The sequence below is a fragment of the Nematostella vectensis genome, chromosome 14 (assembly GCF_932526225.1).
Source record: "Nematostella vectensis chromosome 14, jaNemVect1.1, whole genome shotgun sequence".
Classification (NCBI taxonomy): domain Eukaryota; kingdom Metazoa; phylum Cnidaria; class Anthozoa; order Actiniaria; family Edwardsiidae; genus Nematostella; species Nematostella vectensis.
Window position 1 is genome coordinate 2418028 of NC_064047.1, and position 21730 is coordinate 2439757.

A 21730-nucleotide genomic window follows, 5' to 3' on the forward strand; every position below is an offset into this window, starting at 1 on the left:
CGTGACAATCTTTGCAATAATATTTCACTCTGCCATGAAGACACTTATAATCCGTTGTTCGCTTTACGGGGGATACTTTCGGGTCTTTCACCGTTTGGTTCTCCATTTCTATCAAACCGGTCATGTCCTTAAATCACTTTTCAATCCAACACGCGACACCCGCCTTCTAGCCGACCGACGCCGACCTGTCGAAACACTCTCCCAACATTTCCTTCTCTTGCTCATCCATGCACCAATCCCAAAACCTGTCCGGGTGCCAAGCTACTGGCATTAGTTCGTCCTCCAGCTTTCTACGGAATCTCACCTTGTGTAGCTTCTCCGGGAGCTCCTCATGCACGAGACTCCACCCCCAAGCTGCACGTATCACCGCGAGAATCTCGTGTAGACCCAAGAATCGCGCGTAGTTCATATGTACAACGAGATCGGTCGCGCCCCACTCCAAGCACATCCTGACGATCTCGAGGTTGCCAGATTCGGTGGCCGGTGTTATAGCATAGTCCAGGTCAAACTCACTGAAGTTTTCTCTCAGCAACTTTAGAACCTCAACGTGACCATTGTACGCCGCCTCAGCGGTGGCCCAACCAACATCGACATCGACACCTAGATCTATCAATAACTCAACAACCCCCACCTGACCTTCCGCCGCCGCAGCACCCATGGCCTCGGTCATGGCCTCTCCTCCGTCGGCACAATACTCGCCCATCACCTTCAAAACCTCTACGTGCCCGCCTTTCGCGGCCATGGACGCTGGATACACGAAGTCACAGGCGCCCGACTCACAACACATCTTAACGATCTCGGTGTGGCCGTTCATTGCGGCCCTGACCATCGGCTTTTCGAAATCCGTCGCACCCCAACTCTTACACAACCTCACGGTCTCGACGCACCCCTCCCACGCCGCGCGCTCCATAACGGCGTCAAAGTCTGCGGCTCCCCACCTCGCTAAGGTGGCGGCTTGATCCTCCACGGTGAGATTTGTAAGACTTCCAGCACTTTGCATATCCATTTTGTTATTACATCCACGTCTTTAAACCACTTTTTTCGAATTTTTTTAGACGTGTTAATTCACATCTACTCCGAACTGACAGTTTTCTGGAAATCCTGATTTCTCTGGAAATCAGGAAACATCATACCACACCAGGCGTACCCAGGACTGTGGCCACTTCTCTCGCTTTCCTACTGATGGTTAACTCGGAGACGCCCGTTCTTTCGGAGAATTTTTTAAGTGTAATATCGACCCCCTTTAGCCGTACCCAGTAATAGGTTAAAGCGACCGCAAAGGATTGTGGGCGAGCGCGATTCAACTCAGACGAGCGGTTCTTAGATCTGTAGTAGAGCTGGACCACCTCTCCCTTCTGTGCGGGGGACGCCGAGAATCTATCCATCACATCGCGAATGTGGTCCACGACGGTGGGAGACGTTCCGTGTAGTAAGTAATCTTTAGGCGCGTTAATACTAAAGATTTTTAGACCCTTAAGGCAACTCTTCCTGCTCAATCCAAAAGTTTCCATCAAGGTTTTCGGTGTCTGACACTTACCGGACATCTTGTAGGCGTAGTAGATACACGCAAAGACGATCGCCTTCCGTGGGTCGCCGCGAAAAATCTGGCCTTTCGTCACCTGAGTGTATATCTCGTTAGCTTTGGCTACAATTACCCCACTAAAACCCATGTTCTCCACATCCTTGTCAATATTTCTATCCTCAGACCTACGTACCTGGACCCGACTTGGGTTCGAAGACCGTTTGCCGTCGGAATGTCCGTAAAAACCCCATTCCCTTTCGTGCGCGATCACACGCTGCATCTGTTCCCCGCACTCTAAGCAACTAGTGACCCCGTCTTCTGTGACTAGGTCGTCATGATTGCAAAGGGTGTTACTACTATCCTCGTCTCCCAAGGAGGCTCTACTAGTCTCGTATTTGGCGAGGGCTCGGTCAAACAGTGCAAATTCCGGCATGAGGGTGGGGACGTTAATCTCAGGCACCGGTCCGTTGGGGATATTGTATGGTGGTGGTGACCGATCTTCAGCCGTACGTTCAACTGTTCGTTCCTCCATTTTATTAAACTGTTTATGTCTTTAAACCACTTTTCATTTTTTTTTACATCACACACCAAAGCATGTCTCTCACGCCTACCTAGCGAAGAACTCCTCCAGAGTCCTCTTCTCGTCTTCGTCCAGGCACCAGTCCCAGAACCTGTCAGGATGCCAGGTCACCTGGATAAGTTCGTCCTCCAACTCCTTCAGGGCCCTCCTCTCGTCCTCGTCCAGACACCAATTACGGAACCTGTCCGAGCGCCGGGCCGCCTGGAGCAATTCGGCCTCCAACCCCTTGAACCTGACCTCATGGACCACCCTCGCATCGCCTGGCGTGTCCGACCGGGTCGCCAGCCATGATATCCATTTTAGATTGGTGGCCCCCAACCTTAAACACGACATGATGACGTCAGATCTATGGAGAATGGTCGCGCAGTGGAGACACCAATTAAAATCACGAGTCCTCCAGTCGTTCACGATATCCCTGACGCATGACCTGACCTCCCCCAATGAGGTCAATACGTACGCATCCCTGGACCTGTCTAAGCTCTCTGTTATACGCTCTACGAGTTTGGCCCTGCCTTGTTTGCCAAAGTTTTTGAGCCCTATATTATAGGCTAAATACCTGAGCCTGCTAACATCCAACCTCGACAGACCACCCTCTCCAAGGCCCCTAATCTCATCCAGAGCCTGGCCTGGATCGCACGCCGACCCGCAAACTCCACAGATCCCGCCACGATCTTCCTCAGGCTTCCTCATTAAGAAACCCAACGAGTAAAACATTTTCTACAACCAGTACGCCCACGTCTTTAAATCAATTCTCAAAGATTTAAGGACAGCCTCACCACCTCCGGCTCCCGCTCAGACCTCCACCGTGCGCGTCCACTCCTCGCACAGCCTGGCTATCCCCTCGAGCTCCCTCTGGGTGTGATGTGTGTGGTTGCTAAGACTTCCGAAGGGGTCCGCGTGGGGGCGGTGCGGTCTAAAGCCTCCGCACCACATCCGTGGACTGGTATCTTACCCATCTTTTTTCGCCATACCGTGGCATGGAGACTAACATTGCTAGAACACCAAGGACAATTGTAGCCGCTCCGGCCACAAACCCAACGGGGTCGAAGCTTCCGTATTCTGAGTCTTCATAGTAATCAGCGTCACAACAGCAGTGTTCAGGCTCCGCATCCGCAGTGTTACTCACATTCACCTCCAGCACCGAGCAACCGCCGGCTGTAGCCGCATCGTTTTTAATCTTCACCTCCGTCTTTAATGTCATTTTATCTAGGACCCCACACGTCTTTAGACCAGAATAGCCCCCAGGCTCCCCCTAAGTGCGACATGTGACAAAATGATTGACAGGTGGGCTTGGCCGTCACGTGACAAAGTGATTGACAGGTTTTTGATAAAATGATTGACAGGTGGGCGTGGCTATCACGTGACAAAGTGATTGACAGGTTTTCGACAAAATGATTGACAGGTGGGCGTGGCTGTCACGTGACAAAGTGATTGACAGGTTCTTGACAAAGTGATTGACAGGTTTTTTACAAAGTGATTGACAGGTGGGCGTGGCTATCACGTCACAAAATGATTGACAGGTTTTTGACAAAATGATTGACAGGTGGGCGTGGTCGTCACGTGACAAAATGATTGACAGGTTTTTGACAAAATGATTGACAGGTTTTTGACAAAATGATTGACAGGTGGGCGTGGTCGTGCAAGAGATCTCTGGCAAACTCGCGCATGCGCAGGTCGCGAGGCTTGGCGGAGGTGCGCGGAGACTTTCGCGCCATTTTGGAATGAAATTTGGGGAGATCAAAAAGTTGCGCCAGCTGCGCCAAAACCCTACTACTTAAGGAGTATTGATTTGGCCGCCATTTTGAACTGGAAGTAAACTACTTTTTTCTAAAAAATAAATAAACTTGCACATATTGATACTGTTTTCCACTAAACGACTAAAATGAAAGTCAAAGAATGTATTTAAACCCAAGATTTCTGAAAATACCCGCGAATTTGTCATTTTTGGAACTTTATAGGTGATAGCCAACTTTAACCGGAAGTAGTCGATAGTAAAACCTGGGACGTTTATTTCACCCCGCGCCTTCTTGCAAAATACACCAATTTTATTGCAGTTGTAGGTTGAAATAACTTTTATAAGATGAGCTATGGAGCCAAGATAAAATCGGCTTTTATCGCCGACTAATATGGTTTATTGTCGCCATTTTGCACTGGAGATTAAATTTGTCATTTTTGAAAGCACAGAGATGCACATCATGTCTGCGACTAAAAAAAATCATGAAATCCATTTGATACATTCAAGTTGTAAAAAAGGCAAAAATGATTAGGTTTCTGCTATTAATTTTACCTTTTTTAAAACCGGAAGTAGTTTCCAAACCTGTTTCTGTACACTCTAATAAAACCAGCTAAATGCGTATACGAATAAGCAATGAGGCATTTTTTTTAATAGAGTCACACAAATGATAAATGACAGTATTTTGCATTTAAGAGTGCACCAATTGAATAATATATAAAATGTTTTCCTGCTATGTGAGCCTCGGCATTTTGTTAAAAAATAGTGAAATCTCAGGCTGAACGTTCTTAAGAGTGTGGTTCATATGCGTCGGTCTAACGTAATTACAAGCTCCGATGAGAATTGTTATCTTCATTTAATACAGTTCAGATATCTTACAGCTTTATTGTTACACGATTCAGTGAAGCTGCAAAGGGCATTCCATGCTGGCTTTGGTGCAAGTGCAGCGTGCTGGGCAGCCTATCTTGCATCTAATAGCTCTTGGTTCCTCATCTATATAGTTCTTTGGCTTCTTGGCACGCCTTGGAAAGCTCTAGTAGCGTTGTCCAAAGCGGCTGGCAACTGTTGTCCATTGTGCAAAAAAAGACGGAAATACTGAGGCAGAACTGCCTTCGTCGGTAGAATGACATCTTATCAAATGCTTTTCCTTTCTTCACGAAGAGCAACATTCTTGCCTTGTCTACTTCCGACTCTCTGTACTTGTTGGTCGTATAGTAGCTAGTGTGCTTCTAAAGTCCGTATAGTAGCAGTTGAAAGCACTCAAGTGTTGCTAAACATTCTGTCTTTTATTTCGACTGGCCTGGAGAATAGCTGTCCAAAAGCATCTATGGCTTCGGGGAATACAGCAAGTACTGTCTTTTCCCCCTACCCTTACAACAGGATACAGTATCACGCCTGTAAATGGGTGAAATTCTACCAGTATTTATTTGGAGAGATACTCCTTTGACTCTTCTGTAGAATAAAAAAGGCAAGGAGAGTGATAAGCGCGCTTCCAAGGCCGCCAAATTAACGGTTCCTACAATTACAAACTATTCTTCTTGTAGCACTTGCTATGTATGCGGTCGTTTACAGACGTTGAAGTCAATAGGTGGAGCGGCCCGTTCCCGTGGTTCTTGGTATCCCAGCCAGGCTTGTCACATAAGCAGTTGCTTTTTGTGAAACAAGGGTGCCAGTATTATACTTGACTACTTCCGGTTCAAAGTCGCTGTCACCGTAAAAGTTACAAAAATGAAATATTTGCGGTTACTTTCAAAAAGCTTTGGTTTAGATGCATTCTTTGACTTATATTTTATTCGTCTATAAGTAAACTTTCTTAAAATTTGCGAGTTTATTTATTTTTTGGAAAAAGTTAGTTTACTTCCGGTTTAAAATGGGGCCAAATCAATAATCATTATAATCAAAAATTAAAGCCGAACTGAGCTTGGCTCTATAGCCTATCTTGTAAGGGGTATTAAAAACTATCACTATGCTAAAATTGGTAACTTTAGCAAAAAGTGCGCAATTCAAGGTAAAATCTGCACATATCCGCCGGACTATTACTTATTTTTTTTCTATTTAAATATCTATCTAGCATTCTTTAAAATGTAATATGCACTCGTATATATTACCACACGTGAGTAGAGGAGCTGTTAGGCTTTTCTGTAATTCAAACTTTAATAAGTAACGCGATTTTGACAAACAAGGAAAATAAGACCCCGTCCCCAAGTATCCGTTTTCGTTTGAAAACGCAACCTTTTTGTTACGGATACGGGTATCTTCAACACGTAAACGATGACCGAAAACGGAGCAATTTAAAAACGATCTCCAGAGTGGAACAATTTGAAAAACGATACCCTTTCGGAGCCGTGGGGACGGACGAAAACGAAACCTTTCGAAAACGATGGCGTGATAACTCAGGTTCAGTCCACTTGGCGCGCGAGTACGAATGCGCTGTAGAACTTGTTATCGTTTTCGTATCGTTTTTGCGTTTTCGTGGGGACGGGTCGTATCAAAATTATAACGCTTCGTGTGGACGCGGATCTTTTTTGAAAACGGAACAAAAAGGTTGCGTTTTCAAACGAAAACGTTTTCAAACGATACGTGGTGACAGGGTCTAAAAATATTCTCGAAATTTTGTAAAAGAATTTGCAACATGAAATATATCTTCCTTGAAAAAAAACAATCGCGACAGACTGTCAAAAAGCCCCCCCCCTTTTTTTTTAAACCCTAGATCCGCCACACCAAAATTTCATATTTTATTTAATACAATGTATTGGGTCGTGTATAAAAATTAACATATATACAACAGCTTTGACAATCGTTGAAGTAAACAAAGTAGAAACAACTATTAAAGACAGTACGACAAATAGCAGTTGTTTAAATGAATTTAAATGACTCTCTCCTCAAGTCAAAATCTAATTTCAAAATACATCTACCATAAATCGACTAATACAACCGGCATCAGAATGAGCTCAAAACCAGTCATCATTCCTTTAAAATCACGTCTCGGCATATGAATATTTTCACTTATAAACACCATTTGCACTCTGAACATCCATGGATGTTAGGATACCGTGTCAAACCCCGCAAGGGCTCGTTGAGTTTTGATTTAGATATCAAAATCCTGGTCTCGGAAAAACATGTGAATGTTAAATCAATATAAATGCTTTCTAAACCAATAACGCTTTAAATATTTGCTCGTTATTTAATACCCATGAAACACTGCGGGCAATGGCACGTGGATACTCTAGTGCATCTACTTTAGTGATGTAAAAGGAATGTACGGTTTACTTAATCAAGAGAATATCAAATCATCTTATTTGTCAAGAATGGTATAGAAAACTTTTTATAGAAATCACGAAGACACACGTTCATCTTCTACATAATACTACTAAATATCATATTTGCTTTTCTCGAATTTGTCGAAAAAAAACCCCCTGACACAATCTCTGTGTTTATAGCGTGCCAAAGATTCCAAATGCCATGTTTTAGGTTGAGAGTCATCTCATCTAAGTGCTCAATTGTTAATATTATCAATCTGCTTCTCCGTGCTGTTATTTCTCCACTTGCTTGTACATGTAGAGCTGTATCTGGAGTTCTATTACCGTGGGCTAAAACAATGTTCAGTAGTCCCTAACATTGTTGGTAACAACTTTTGTTTCGAATAGTCTAAACCACATTTAATCGCTATGTTGTCGCTATTAGCTTCTTCTTGCTCTTGCAGAAATTACCTAAAGCTGGTGGAAAAAAGAAGGGTCTAGAAGAATCTAAACCACTATGGTGTCCCTCAAGCCTTTTCCTGGGTCCACATAAGAGGCGAGTGTCAAGCGATTCGTCATCGTCTACGTGCCCATAAACAGAATGATTCCCCTTTCCCTAAAGCTGGTGGAAATGAAGATTCGTCTAGAGGAATCTAAACCGCTCATGGTGTCCCCCAGGCCTTTTCCTGGGTCCCATTCAGAGGCGAGTGTCAAGCGATTTGTTATCGTCCAAGTGTCCATTAACAGACTGCACTCCTTCATTGCCAACGTTTGATGATGATTCTACATTATTGTCGTTTTGTGTTTCCGTGTCAACTTCCTGTGAAGCAGCTATTTTCTCTAGCATTTTGTCGTCCTTACTTTCAGCATGAAAAGAGCTATAATTGTCTGTATGCCTGTCATTGGCTTTCTCCCCGTTTGTGACCGGTTTGGGGTCGTCCTCGTTGGCCGCCTCCCCATTTGTGACAGTATTTGTGTCGTCACCGGTAGAATGAACTGAAAGCTCATCAGAGAGATGCGAATGGCGTGCCATCCATTCTCTCACTACCTCGTGAGATGGATGTTTGTTAGACAGAAGCTCATCCATCGCTTCAACATCACGCTCTTTATCCTGTAAACAAAAATTGCACACTTGCAATCAGAAAAAGGATGAAAATAAAGTAGAAAAAATGGCTCTCGTGTCTTTAAAGGATAAAAGGATCTTAGGGAAAACTGTGAAGCTTTAACGTCAGGGTCTGGGCCTCATCATGGCGACCAGCATAAACGCCAACACAAATTCCTAAAAGCTCACAGGAAAATTATTGATTGACACAGTCCTAGGGCAAAAATGATTGAAGCGGACTCCCAAATAGCTGGAAAAATAACGACGTTTTTGAAACAAGATTGACGACAGTATATGGGGTAGGTGAGAAAACGATACCAAAAGCTGAAAAACACACAAATAAAGCACGCTATCATTCGATCAAATAGACAAAACTGTTATCATAAATGCCCTAGACGCAAGTCGCCCACTAAATTTTTTTAAGTCGACTATTGCTCCACCAAGCTAGCGAGGTTCTATTGTACTTGCCTTAAGTGAACGTTTGAGGGCGTTAAGCTTGACAAGTTCCTTGTTTTCATTACTGGCAGTTGTCATAGCTCGCATCCTCTCCTCAATCTCCGGCACTGGTTCACCCGTGATTGTTATGTGCGCTGCCTTGATATTCCGCACCATGGACAACAACTCGTCATCTTTTAGGCTAGAGCGCTTGGCGTCCACTTCCGGTTCCGGTTCGACCCAGCCCTGCTCATCATCTAGGGTGAAATACCATTTGGTTTTTCCCCCAATGGGGACGGGAGAGTCAGCTTTGGACTGTGGCTGGGTACTTTTGGGGGAATCCTTAGTGGGTGTTTCAGAACCTCCGATAGGCCCTTCCCCACTAGGTAATTCTTGCTTATGTTCCTTGGTTCCCAGAGGGTCTTTATTAACTTGTGACTGATCTTTATTTTCTATTAAATCTTGGTCAGGCTTTACCTCCGCATCTGGCACAGACTCTGCTCTCGCATCAGTTTCTTTGGCAATGCCAGACCCATCCACGGCAGTCACAGCCACCCCAATGTCAAGAGTAACGTAATCTCCGCCATTTGAAACACCTGCAACCGTCACGTTAGGTTGCGCGGGTTCGGAGTCTGGCGTGACAGGTTCCGAGTCTTCCTTGGAATCTTGCGTGACTGTTGATTTAACGGTCTCCTCCGACAGGGGGATGATTTTTGTAGAGCCCTCTTGTATGTCTACCTCAACTTTTGAATTTGTAGAAGTGGCAGTTTCGGCCAGTTGTTCCTTCTGTTTCAAAGATGCATCTGTTGATTCAGGTATAGATACTCCTTCCTTCCCTGTCAAGGCGTCCTTTACATCGGACAAAGGTGCAATTTGAGGCTCATTCTCTTCCTTTTCTTGCAACGCATCAGCAACCTCGGAGATAGGAGCAACGTCCGTAGATTTTTCATCAGGGGCTGGTGTTTCACCATCTACACCCGCCTCTATTGGGGAACTCTCAACCAGTTCCACATTCTGTTCCCGTATTTCCGATATCACAGTTTGCAAGTGAGAATCGGGAGAGGCTCTAGATACATTTGTATCGGATTCCTTTGGGTCTCGTGTTAGGGCCTCTATTGCTTTGTCTCCAAAGCCCTCTTCTGCTGCTTTCTCCTCTTCTGAGCTTGAAATGCGTTTTGACTGGGTCGGCGCGGACCCGTAAGAAGCTCGTCTCTTGGGACCAACGTGTTTTTCTATCGTACCATCGTAATCATAGGCTCCGCCCACACCTAAATATAAACATATAATTCTTAGTAAGCTACATCAAGGCCACGCGACAAGCTTAAAAATACCCCTTAAAGCTTGTCTGAGCGGACCCATTTTTGAACCTATTAGCTCATTGAGTAATACAGTCAGATCAAGAGCCTACAGTTAGCAACACACGCTTCGGCTTATGACAATATCATAATGTACATTACCTAATATGGATCCCGCACGCCTGGAAATAGAGTTGGTCTTCTTGCGCATTTGCACGCCCAGAAACTCGGTCTTCCTGTGTTGAGGAAGATTAATGACCTCCCCTCTGCTTGCTTTCCCCAACACGTCAAGCCAAGTGCGCATGTCCTGCTCGGTGTCAGCGGCGAAAAATGTATTGTGAGACTTGTTGGTTTTAGATTCGCATTTGAAACAGCTGGTGGAAAAACGAGAGGAGATTTAGCAGGCCTTTGTTTACAAGGTTTAAATGTCCCGATCTCTATGTCCTACTGAACTGAAAAGTGGAAGTTTAATAAGAACGCCTTACTGAGGACTAAAAAAACGTTCAATAACTTATTTTCTGAAAAGTTTAGTCTGCATAAGAAGGACAAAACGGTGATATAGACAGTAATATCATTCTAGGACCGATGACCGTTTCGAAACGCTAGACGTCACCTGGAAATAGAGCTGAAAGTGTTTCAAACCTAACAAGGAAAATACTCTATCCTGGGTTACAGACGTTCAATTGGCTCATGGTTCTAGCATAGTTCATGCAAGAAATTAGACGCAATTCAGAGTAAGGCGAAGGATTTTGTAACCTTACAAAACAGGGATAGGGGATTGGGACATAAGGGAGGATGACAACCAGAGTCACACAGACACAATAATGTTAAATGCTGTAGATCTTATCCCCACTCACAACTTCCTCTTCATCTCCGGTGCTGCCGTGGACTCGCAGTTATCAAGATGGATCATGCCCCCAGCCTCAGGGTCAAACGATGTCTTGTAGTAGTATAAGCGCTGGTCTTTTACCACCACCCACTTCCTCTTCCACGCGGCGAACACCTTCCCACCACCTATGGAGAAACAAAGTTTGTCCTGTGAAGTCATAGTCACGCAAGCGTAAACAAAAAAGCCATCTCACATGGATTCACTTTCCCACATTTTCTCACAACTCTTTGAGCCGTGCACGTGAAACCGACGATGAAAACAAACTTTGCGATCTTGTAAAGCAATTTTGACGCCTGATTTTGGTTTCACGCGCGCGTCAGGGAAGATGAATCTAGTTAAACGTTTACTGGGCTTCTCTCTTCGTATATTTACCTTATTGTTATTAAATTTCTGTCAATGTTGGGTCTATTGGTGTTGTTGCTGACTCACCTTTCTTCGTTAGCCACCCCTCGTAATCGACATCCTTCAGTTCCATACAAGAAATCCTGTGATCTGCAGGCCCCTTATTGGTCGATTTTGGTCGCATTGCGACGTCACGTGTGCCAAGCAACTCCACCTCCTTCTCACCTGGTGATGGAGTGTGAAACGTCGTGGTTAGTATGAGGTCAAGGTTACGGTAAGGTCAAGGTCAAGGTTAAGGTGAACTATTCATTTTGTCCTGGACTAGAGTGATTACACTCCAACGAGATCTAGTACACAACTTCACAAATAAATTTTACACGATTCTCTAATCCGGTCTCAGATTCCCTCTAGTTAAGCATCTTTACTTCGCTGTATCTTTAATTCTTACCACTGAGCTAGTGTAACCCTAACTTAAAGTTTGACGCGGTAATAGGAATCATATTGGAAAAGCGTAGTATTTGGAGATTCCTTAATAAGAAATAACCCACTTTTCGGCTACCAAGGGGGATTGTTCGCGCACCGTTGTACGCGCCTGCTGGAACAAATTTGGACAGTTCCTTTCACTTCTAAATATCTTACCATCTTTGGAGGACTCGGCGTAGCTTATTCGCATATGCATCTTACTGGGCTTTGGGGGACTGACAGACCGTGCCCCACTTTCTCGGCTTGCAAGAATTCGTTCCCGCAGCACCGAATCCTCATCTGGTATTGTTTCAGGCTCTAACGAGAGAAGATTATTTAGCACATTATTTATATTCAGAGATGTTTTCCATCATTATCATCCACAATCATTATCATCAACATCATCGACCATCACTGCCACATCTATAAATACAACTCACACAAACAAGATGGCATCACTGTTATTATAATCATTATCTCCAACGCTATCACAACCACCATTGCTATTATCATCAATTTAACCACTATTATTGTCAGCGGCATCACCAAAATGATTATGCCAATCATTACTATCGCCCCAGCTACCATCATCATTATCACCCTCGCAATCATAATGATTTCCGCTACAATTATCATACAGTAACAGCCGCCATCATCACTATTACCACAATCTTCAAAACTAACATCTTTACTACCATAACTGTAATCACCACATTAATTACTACTATCACCTATGATCACCACAACAATATTATCATAACCATCATCATCATAATCATTGTCATCATAATCATCGTCATCATAATCATCGTCATCATAATCATCGTCACTATCCTCATCATTGCCATCACATCATCTTTTGGTTCACCACATGAGATAGAAGAATTAATTTCCAGAAGCATACCTGACAAAATGTCCTTCTTTGAAATTTCCTCATTGGAGGATACCTCTTGACTGACAGGTGACGAAGCTTCAGACACTTGTATGGTTACCTCTGCACTAGGGGAAACCTGATCTGAGCTATCACCTGCATGAAGTTCCTCAGAAGCAACCTCTTCCTTTCCAGGGGGAGTTTCTCCAGTAACAATGACCCCTTCTGACTTAACATATTTATGCTGTACATAAGGAGAAATCTCTTCCTTTCCAAGGGGGGTTGCATCGCTTGGCAGTGCAGCCTCCTCCAGCACATTGTCGATTTGGGCATTGTGCAGGTTTGGTCGAGTAGTTTTTGAGACATCATCACTTGGTTCCACTGATTCAGACGTTTCCGTGGTTGCAACCTCGACAGCTGTCTCAGCTGGCGCGTCCTGGATGTCAACTCCAGGTTTGACTTTCTGTTCTAAGCCTGATTCATTTTTATCTTTCACCTCTAAGGGTTCATTCACTTTTGAAGACTCTCCTAATGCTGTCGAAATTTCCTCCTGAGAAGTCTCCTTTCCATTTTCAAACCCGGGCTTCTGTATTTTTGTAGCTGTGACACCTTCCTCTACGACTTTAACAGATTCTGCTTCTACACTGATATTTGTTTTAGCATTAAGATTACCTATTTGGTCACCTTCACACTTTTCTTCTTCCTTCACTGATACTTTATCAACTTTTACTTTAACAATTGTCTCCTCAGATTCTCCTTGCTGGGTTACGGTGATTCCAGATGTTTCGCCATCAACTTGGTCTTTGCCTTTCACTTCTTGTGTGTCCCTACTTATTTGGCCTTCCACTTTCTCTGTACTCTGTGCTGGCGCACTTGTCTGCCCTGGAGCTTTCTTGGGTGACTTCTTTTTCCCAAAAAGAGATCCCCAAGCAAGCTTGAGCTTGGAAGGGGAAAGTTCTTTGGTCTGTTTTGCAGATTTCTTGGCTGTCTTAGGCGAGCTTTGAAAAAAAAACGTAATGCCAAATGTCATTTTAAAAACAAATTTATTGACCAAGGAGCATTTAAAAACGACTTATACATGAGGGACAAGTAACAACAAGTGCAAAAACAATTGTTATATGTATATTTTTTTTTTCTTACAATCCTTAAAAAAAGCTAATGTACTGTAAGTCTATTAAACAAATGTGACATCAATAGTGTAAATGCTGGCTTAAATCGTTTCTTTAAAGGCACCTAAAGAAACTAACAAAATAGGCGGCAAAGGCACCTCAACCTACATAAAGGCAAGAATCGTGTTTTTATTGATACCCCCCACCCCCCCTAGCAAATTCTTGCTAGGTGCCAGTGTACTCAGTATACTCAGTGTTGTACTCAGTGTTATACTCAGTGTTATACTCAGTGTTGTACTCAGTGTTGTACTCAGTGTTGTACTCAGTGTTGTACTCAGTGTTGTACTCAGTGTTGTACTCAGTGTTGTACTCAGTGTTGTACTCAGTGTAATCAGTGTTGTACTCAGTGTTGTACTCAATGTTGTACTCAGTGTTGTACTCAGTGTTGTACTCAGTGTTGTACTCAGTGTTGTACTCAGTGTAATCAGTGTTGTACTCAGTGTTGTACTCAGTGTACTCAGTGTTATACTCAGTGTTATACTCAGAGTTGTACTCAGTGTTGTACTCAGTGTTGTACTCAGTGTAATCAGTGTTGTACTCAGTGTTGTACTCAGTGTAATCAGTGTTGTACTCAGTGTAATCAGTGTTGTAATCAGTGTTGTACTCAGTGTTGTACTCAGTGTAATCAGTGTTGTACTCAGTGTTGTACTCAGAGTTGTACTCAGTGTTGTACTCAGTGTTGTACTCAGTGTTGTACTCAGTGTTGTACTCAATGTTGTACTCAGTGTTGTACTCAGTGTTGTACTCAGTGTTGTACTCAGTGTTGTACTCAGTGTAATCAGTGTTGTACTCAGTGTAATCAGTGTTGTACTCAGTGTTGTACTCAGTGTTGTACTCAGTGTAATCAGTGTTGTACTCAGTGTTGTACTCAGTGTAATCAGTGTTGTACTCAGTGTTGTACTCAGAGTTGTACTCAGTGTTGTACTCAGTGTTGTACTCAGTGTTGTACTCAGTGTTGTACTCAATGTTGTACTCAGTGTTGTACTCAGTGTTGTACTCAGTGTTGTACTCAGTGTTGTACTCAGTGTAATCAGTGTTGTACTCAGTGTAATCAGTGTTGTACTCAGTGTTGTACTCAGTGTTGTACTCAGTGTTGTACTCAGTGTTGTACTCAGTGTTGTACTCAGTGTTGTACTCAGTGTAATCAGTGTTATACTCAGTGTTGTACTCAGTGTACTCAGTGTTGTACTCAGTGTTGTACTCAGTGTAATCAGTGTTGTACTCAGAGTTGTACTCAGTGTTGTACTCAGTGTTGTACTCAGTGTAATCAGTGTTGTACTCAGTGTTGTACTCAGTGTTGTACTCAGTGTTGTACTCAGTGTTGTACTCAGTGTTGTACTCAGTGTTGTACTCAGTGTTGTACTCAGTGTTGTACTCAGTGTAATCAGTGTTGTACTCAGAGTTGTACTCAGTGTTGTACTCAGTGTTGTACTCAGTGTAATCAGTGTTGTACTCAGTGTTGTACTCAGTGTTGTACTCAGTGTTGTACTCAGTGTTGTACTCAATGTTGTACTCAGTGTTGTACTCAGTGTTGTACTCAGTGTTGTACTCAGTGTTGTACTCAGTGTAATCAGTGTTGTACTCAGTGTAATCAGTGTTGTACTCAGTGTTGTACTCAGTGTTGTACTCAGTGTTGTACTCAGTGTTGTACTCAGTGTTGTACTCAGTGTTGTACTCAGTGTTGTACTCAGTGTAATCAGTGTTATACTCAGTGTTGTACTCAGTGTACTCAGTGTTGTACTCAGTGTTGTACTCAGTGTTGTACTCAGTGTTGTACTCAGTGTTGTACTCAGTGTAATCAGTGTTGTACTCAGTGTTGTACTCAGTGTTGTACTCAGTGTTGTACTCAGTGTTGTACTCAGTGTTGTACTCAGTGTTGTACTCAGTGTTGTACTCAGTGTAATCAGTGTTGTACTCAGAGTTGTACTCAGTGTTGTACTCAGTGTTGTACTCAGTGTAATCAGTGTTGTACTCAGTGTTGTACTCAGTGTTGTACTCAGTGTTGTACTCAGTGTTGTACTCAATGTTGTACTCAGTGTTGTACTCAGTGTTGTACTCAGTGTTGTACTCAGTGTTGTACTCAGTGTAATCAGTGTTGTACTCAGTGTAATCAGTGTTGTACTCAGTGTTGTACTCAGTGTTGTACTCAGTGTTGTACTCAGTGTTGTACTCAGTGTTGTACTCAGTGTTGTACTCAGTGTAATCAGTGTTATACTCAGTGTTGTACTCAGTGTACTCAGTGTTGTACTCAGTGTTGTACTCAGTGTTGTACTCAGTGTAATCAGTGTTGTACTCAGAGTTGTACTCAGTGTTGTACTCAGTGTTGTACTCAGTGTAATCAGTGTTGTACTCAGTGTTGTACTCAGTGTTGTACTCAGTGTTGTACTCAGTGTTGTACTCAGTGTTGTACTCAGTGTTGTACTCAGTGTTGTACTCAGTGTTGTACTCAGTGTTGTACTCAGTGTTGTACTCAGTGTAATCAGTGTTGTACTCAGTGTACTCAGTGTTGTACTCAGTGTTGTACTCAGTGTTGTACTCAGTGTTGTACTCAGTGTTGTACTCAGTGTAATCAGTGTTGTACTCAGTGTACTCAGTGTTGTACTCAGTGTTGTACTTAGTGTTGTACTCAGTGTTGTACTCAGTGTTGTACTCAGTGTACTCAGTGTTATACTCAGTGTTGTACTCAGTGTTTTACTCAGTGTAATCATTGTTGTACTCAGTGTTGTACTCAGTGTAATCAGTGTTATACTCAGTGTTGTACTCAGTGTTGTACTCAGTGTACTCAGTGTTGTACTCAGTGTTGTACTCAGTGTTGTACTCAGTGTTGTACTCAGTGTAATCAGTGTTGTACTCAGTGTTGTACTCAGTGTTTTACTCAGTGTAATCATTGTTGTACTCAGTGTTGTACTCAGTGTAATCAGTGTTATACTCAGTGTTGTACTCAGTGTTGTACTCAGTGTTGTACTCAGTGTTGTACTCAGTGTTGTACTCAGTGTTGTACTCAGTGTTGTACTCAGTGTACTCAGTGTTGTACTCAGTGTTGTACTCAGTGTTGTACTCAGTGTTGTACTCAGTGTAATCAGTGTTGTACTCAGTGTTGTACTCAGTGTTTTACTCAGTGTAATCATTGTTGTACTCAGTGTTGTACTCAGTGTACTCAGTGTTGTACTCAGTGTTGTACTTAGTGTTGTACTCAGTGTTGTACTCAGTGTTGTACTCAGTGTAATCAGTGTTGTACTCAGTGTTGTACTCAGTGTTTTACTCAGTGTAATCATTGTTGTACTCAGTGTTGTACTCAGTGTAATCAGTGTTATACTCAGTGTTGTACTCAGTGTTGTACTCAGTGTACTCAGTGTTGTACTCAGTGTTGTACTCAGTGTTGTACTCAGTGTTGTACTCAGTGTTGTACTCAGTGTTGTACTCAGTGTTGTACTCAGTGTTGTACTCAGTGTTGTACTCAGTGTTGTACTCAGAGTTGTACTCAGTGTTGTACTCAGAGTTGTACTCAGTGTTGTACTCAGTGTTGTATTCAGTGTTGTACTCAGTGTTGTACTCAGTGTTGTACTCAGTGTTGTACTCAGTGTAATCAGTGTTGTATTCAGTGTTGTACTCAGTGTACTCAGTGTTGTACTTAGTGTTGTACTCAGTTTTGTACTCAGTGTTGTACTCAGTGTTATACTCAGTGTAATCAGTGTTGTACTCAGTGTTGTACTCAGTGTTATACTCAGTGTAATCAGTGTTGTACTCAGTGTTGTACTCAGTGTTATACTCAGTGTAATCAGTGTTGTACTCAGTGTTGTACTCAGTGTACTCAGTGTACTCAGTGTTGTACTCCGTGTTGTACTCCGTGTTGTACTCCGTGTTGTACTCCGTGTTGTACTCAGTGTTGTACTCAGTGTTGTACTCAGTGTTGTACTCAAAGTTGTACTCAGTGTTGTACTCAGTGTACTTGGTGTTTTCAGTGTACTTGTTCACGGCACTCTTTCTGTCTGTCTGCCTTTTTGGTCTGTCTGCCTGTCTGCCTGCCTACCTGTCCGTCCGTCCGTCTGTCTGTACTCACCTAGAAATGGGCGTGCGGACCACCACACCACCAACTATTGCAGTGCTGTATCCAGTGGTTCCTGTTGTGTCATCTGCTTCATCATCGTACCAAATGGTACTGCCTTTGCTCTATATAGGGGGTGACAAAAAACCAAGCAATTTGTATCAATCAATCAATCAATCAGTCAATCAATCGTATAATCAAAAGTAAAAAAAACAACTGTACAAACACGTACCTGACTCTCCACTGGCTTGGTGGCTCCTTTTGGAGATGGAACAGCTGATTCTAGATTTTAATTAAAATCGAATAAATGCAAAATGTCAGTATCACTTAATACGTACATAAAATGTTGTCTGAAAACATACTTATCATATTTTGAATAACATTTAAAACACAAGACTTCTTTTGAGCATTGTGATATTAAATTTCTCAAATTCAATGCAGAAAAATTCGCAAATACTGTATCATTATTTAATAGTGCTGGAATACATTTTTTTTTTTGGGGGGGGGGATTATGTATATCTTGGGAGCATTCTTCAATCTTTCCATTAAACAGCTATGAAATGCTTGAAAGCTACCACACCTTTTGATGAAGTGCTTGCCATCTGTGGCACACATTGTTGGGTATTTTCGCCCTCAACAACTATTTCTTTAGATTGTCCAATTGTTGTATCCATTTTTGAGTTGTTTTCCTGTGGTGTGTTTGGCATGTGTTCTTTTATTATTGTTATAGTTTGTCCAGGAGTGGTTTCAGAATTTTCTGACAAATCATTCATTGTTTTAGTTCCATCATCAGTAGTATCAGTAGTTTCAACATATTTGGACTCTTTTTCCTTCATTCCAGGCTCACTGTCATAGCTGTTAATAGACTCAGGAACAGTTCCTATTTTACTCCCATCCAGTTCATAACTAGTAGTGTCTAATTTTGAAGCTGGGACCTTTTTAGTTTCTACAACTCCAGGATTAGCGTGAGTCAATTCCATCTTGGTAATTTTATCATTAAATGTAGGATTGTCTGTCTGCTCGATTCCTTTCTTGTTCTCTCTCTCAATTTTTTCTTCACTCTTTTCAACATCACTTCTTTGTTTCTTTTCTTCTGAATCAAGTCCAAAAGAGTCTACTTCTATACCCCTTTCTTTCTCAAGTCCTCCCTCTTCTACAGGATTCTTTACTTCTCCTGATAATTGTTCTGTTTCCAAGTTTTCTGGTTGGGTTATAGCATTTTTGTCTGCATCAGATGGTTCTGCTGTACTTGGTGAGTTTTGGTTTGCATCATGATTCTCACAGGATTCTATAGATGACGTGTTGTCAACCTTCAACACTGAGAGTGTACTAGCTTCCATCATAACATCAGCAATTCTTCATCTTTAAAAAAGAGTTCCAATAGGTAAGTTTTGAGCCTGTCGAAAACAACAATAATATATATAAATTAATATTATCAAAAGAATCCCAAATTGTTAAAAATATCCAAGTTCCTTTAAAGCTGCAGGAAATAAGTAATATTTTAAATATATATATATTTTTTTTCTTGTGGCCTTGATTGTTTATGAAAATTATTAAATTTGGACCTTTATCAAACAGAAGACTTTTAAGCTGCTACCATCCAATGGTCACTACATACTGAAGTTCAAGATACTTTATTCTTTCTCTTACTTGTGTAAACTTGAACCCTTTTTAGTGGTCACCTCTATTTAAGTGTACTTAGGAATCTTATAAAGAGTTTGTCAACTACTACAGTTTTATTTTGCCACATTTTCCTATAATGACCCAAATATTCTAGAGTGTTTAGCTCAGGCAACTGGTTAAATGTATATTAAATTTTTAGGGCTAAAAAAAAACAGTTCACCAAGTGAATGCTAAACAAACGATCAAATAAAAAATTAAGAAATGGGGAAGCTTATTGGTCTCATTGCCGCTCATTGCATTGTTACAATATTTAGCAGATACAACATTTAATATTCATACTTTATACTGTACATCAAATACATTTTTTTATAACTTAAATATAATTTATGGCCTGTCTTAGCTTTATACTGTATTTCAACAATTGTATTAGTTGATTAGAATTTGAATTAGTGAGTTTAAATTTTTCATATACTGTATTTTTTTTATTCTCGTAAAAAAGATGACTGAAAAAATGTTATCATTAAAAGTTAAATATCATAAAAAACCACTATTGTATAATGTGAGTCAAATGTATTTAAACACACAGAGCTCAGGGTGGTGAAGGGGGGGGGGGTGACCATCATGAATTACGAAGTTATTTTTCAGGCTTTCACGAATCACGAATTTAAAAAAAGCTTTCACGAATCACGTTTTTAACTCTTGCTTTGCTGTTGAATATATGATTCAAATATACAGTAATAGAGTACTCGATCACGAGTCACGAATTTACTTTTAGGCTTTTCATGAATCACGGATTTAATTTAGGTCCAATCATGAATCACGAAAATACTCTCACCACCCTGAGAGCTGTCATTAGTTGTTTTATTGATGTTAATTAATTGTGAATTGTGAATAATTTGCACGCTTGTATAATTCCGTTAATTCCAGTAATAATTCCAGTTGTACTGACTTGGTCTTGGGAAATCTGAATGTCTTCAAAACAAGAAGATAAAATCCTTAGATAACCAAATGCACATATCAACGCAAAGTTCACAGACATTTGCAATAAGCTTTAGAAAACAATCGAATGTGTTTATATTAAACAAATCAAAACAAAGTCTGCCATTTAAACATCTAAAAAATGCACGATTTAACGCGCAGAAATGTTAGAAGCCGCATGATAAAGCCATATTACTCACTGTTAGAATTCGACGCAGGTTAAAAATATAATCACTGAATTTGAAAAGGCGATTACGGAGTATCTTATAACTTTGCACAAAACAAACACTATGAAATTTTGCATAATGCATTTTACATAAACGGCTATGTGCGAAGAAACGCTTTAGCAGATTAGAAACCATGACTAGTTATGACTAGTTAGCTTTGGGGAAGCTAGAATAGCGGCGACATTGCTAAAATTCCTGGCCCTATTTGGTTGTTAAAAGCACCATCTCGGCTCTATTTTCAAGAGGAATTTGAGAAGAGGACACTGTTCTATCTTCCTTGAAATGACCTCTCGCACGTTTAGAATTGTCCCAAGTAAACGCAATAAAACGCATAATATCAAGAAAAACTGAAGTGCACATAGTTGATACAATGTCATGACTGAGAAGAATTGATAATAATATTTGTTTGGACGAGATTTTGTAGCGAATTTCGAGAGGTCAAACTTGCCTTACTAAAGTTACCCACGACACATTGGTGTCGAACCGGAAAGAATACATAATTTTGCATTCCTTAGCACGGAAGAGAGATAAGTCTCCATAAAAGTATAGCTTTACACTTTTTCTACTTTGACAATTTATTAAAGATATACTACTAGATCGCACATAATTATCTTGGTTATTTGTGAGCGCTTTCTTGATCAAAATTGTCGTTTTCCCGCAGGGGAGCAAACCCAACATTCGACGATTCGACCACAACAATGATTCAAAAACCGGACCTCCCATTCAAACAGCCTTCGGGCTATAAACCCGTCTCCAAGGTCTTTAAAATAATCAAACGTAGCCTATCTTCCAGCTTACCTTTTCCACCGAAATATGGAGGAGAAGGGAATATCTCGGCGTAAAATATTGGCAACTATTGCCAAAGCAAAGAAATGTAGTGTGTTCAACGCTCCGCGAAGTCTGGGTCGAGGTTGATGATTTCATGGTGAGGGGGGGGGGGGGGGGGGGGGGGACTGACTGCTTGTATCTTTTTTGTTTTGTTGTTTCGTATAAGGATAGGAGGCTCCTGAAGGAGAAAATATAGAACCGTGATTTATGTGAGCAAAACAGATTTTGTTGCCAGCATTTCCGTGATAAATCTACGCTCATCCTCGGGGACCCAGGGCGTCGCGGAGATCGGGAACATAGGGAGCGCGCGAAAAAGAAAGAGAGCGCTCCCTGTGTGCCCGATCTCCGCGACGCCCTGGGCCCCCAAGGATGGTCTACGCTGTGACGTCTG

At 41.8% G+C, this 21730-nt stretch overlaps 2 protein-coding genes across 3 annotated transcripts; both read right to left on the reverse strand.

Annotated features, from left to right (window-relative positions):
* Positions 1-1127: 1127 nt before the first annotated feature.
* On the reverse strand, positions 1128-2054 carry LOC125559883 (transcription initiation factor IIB-like). The gene has a single exon (XM_048722049.1). The coding sequence runs from the start codon at positions 2052-2054 to the stop codon at positions 1128-1130; it is 927 nt and encodes a 308-aa protein (XP_048578006.1).
* A 4502-nt stretch (positions 2055-6556) lies between these two features.
* LOC5518865 (microtubule-associated protein futsch) lies at positions 6557-21420 on the reverse strand. 2 transcript variants are annotated; one of them, XM_048722178.1, is made up of 12 exons: positions 21310-21420; positions 18924-19080; positions 18264-18890; positions 17916-17965; positions 17699-17808; positions 12503-13467; positions 11776-11916; positions 11224-11361; positions 10763-10919; positions 10068-10279; positions 8644-9878; positions 6557-8184 (listed from the first exon to the last, which is right to left on the reverse strand). In XM_048722178.1, exons 2-12 carry the CDS (start codon positions 19024-19026, stop codon positions 7771-7773), a joined length of 4152 nt encoding a protein of 1383 aa, XP_048578135.1. In that variant the 5' UTR covers positions 19027-19080; positions 21310-21420; the 3' UTR covers positions 6557-7770. The 2 variants fall into 2 exon arrangements, with proteins under 2 accessions (XP_048578135.1, XP_001638797.3); XM_001638747.3 differs by having other exon boundaries at positions 18264-19080.
* Positions 21421-21730: the final 310 nt, after the last annotated feature.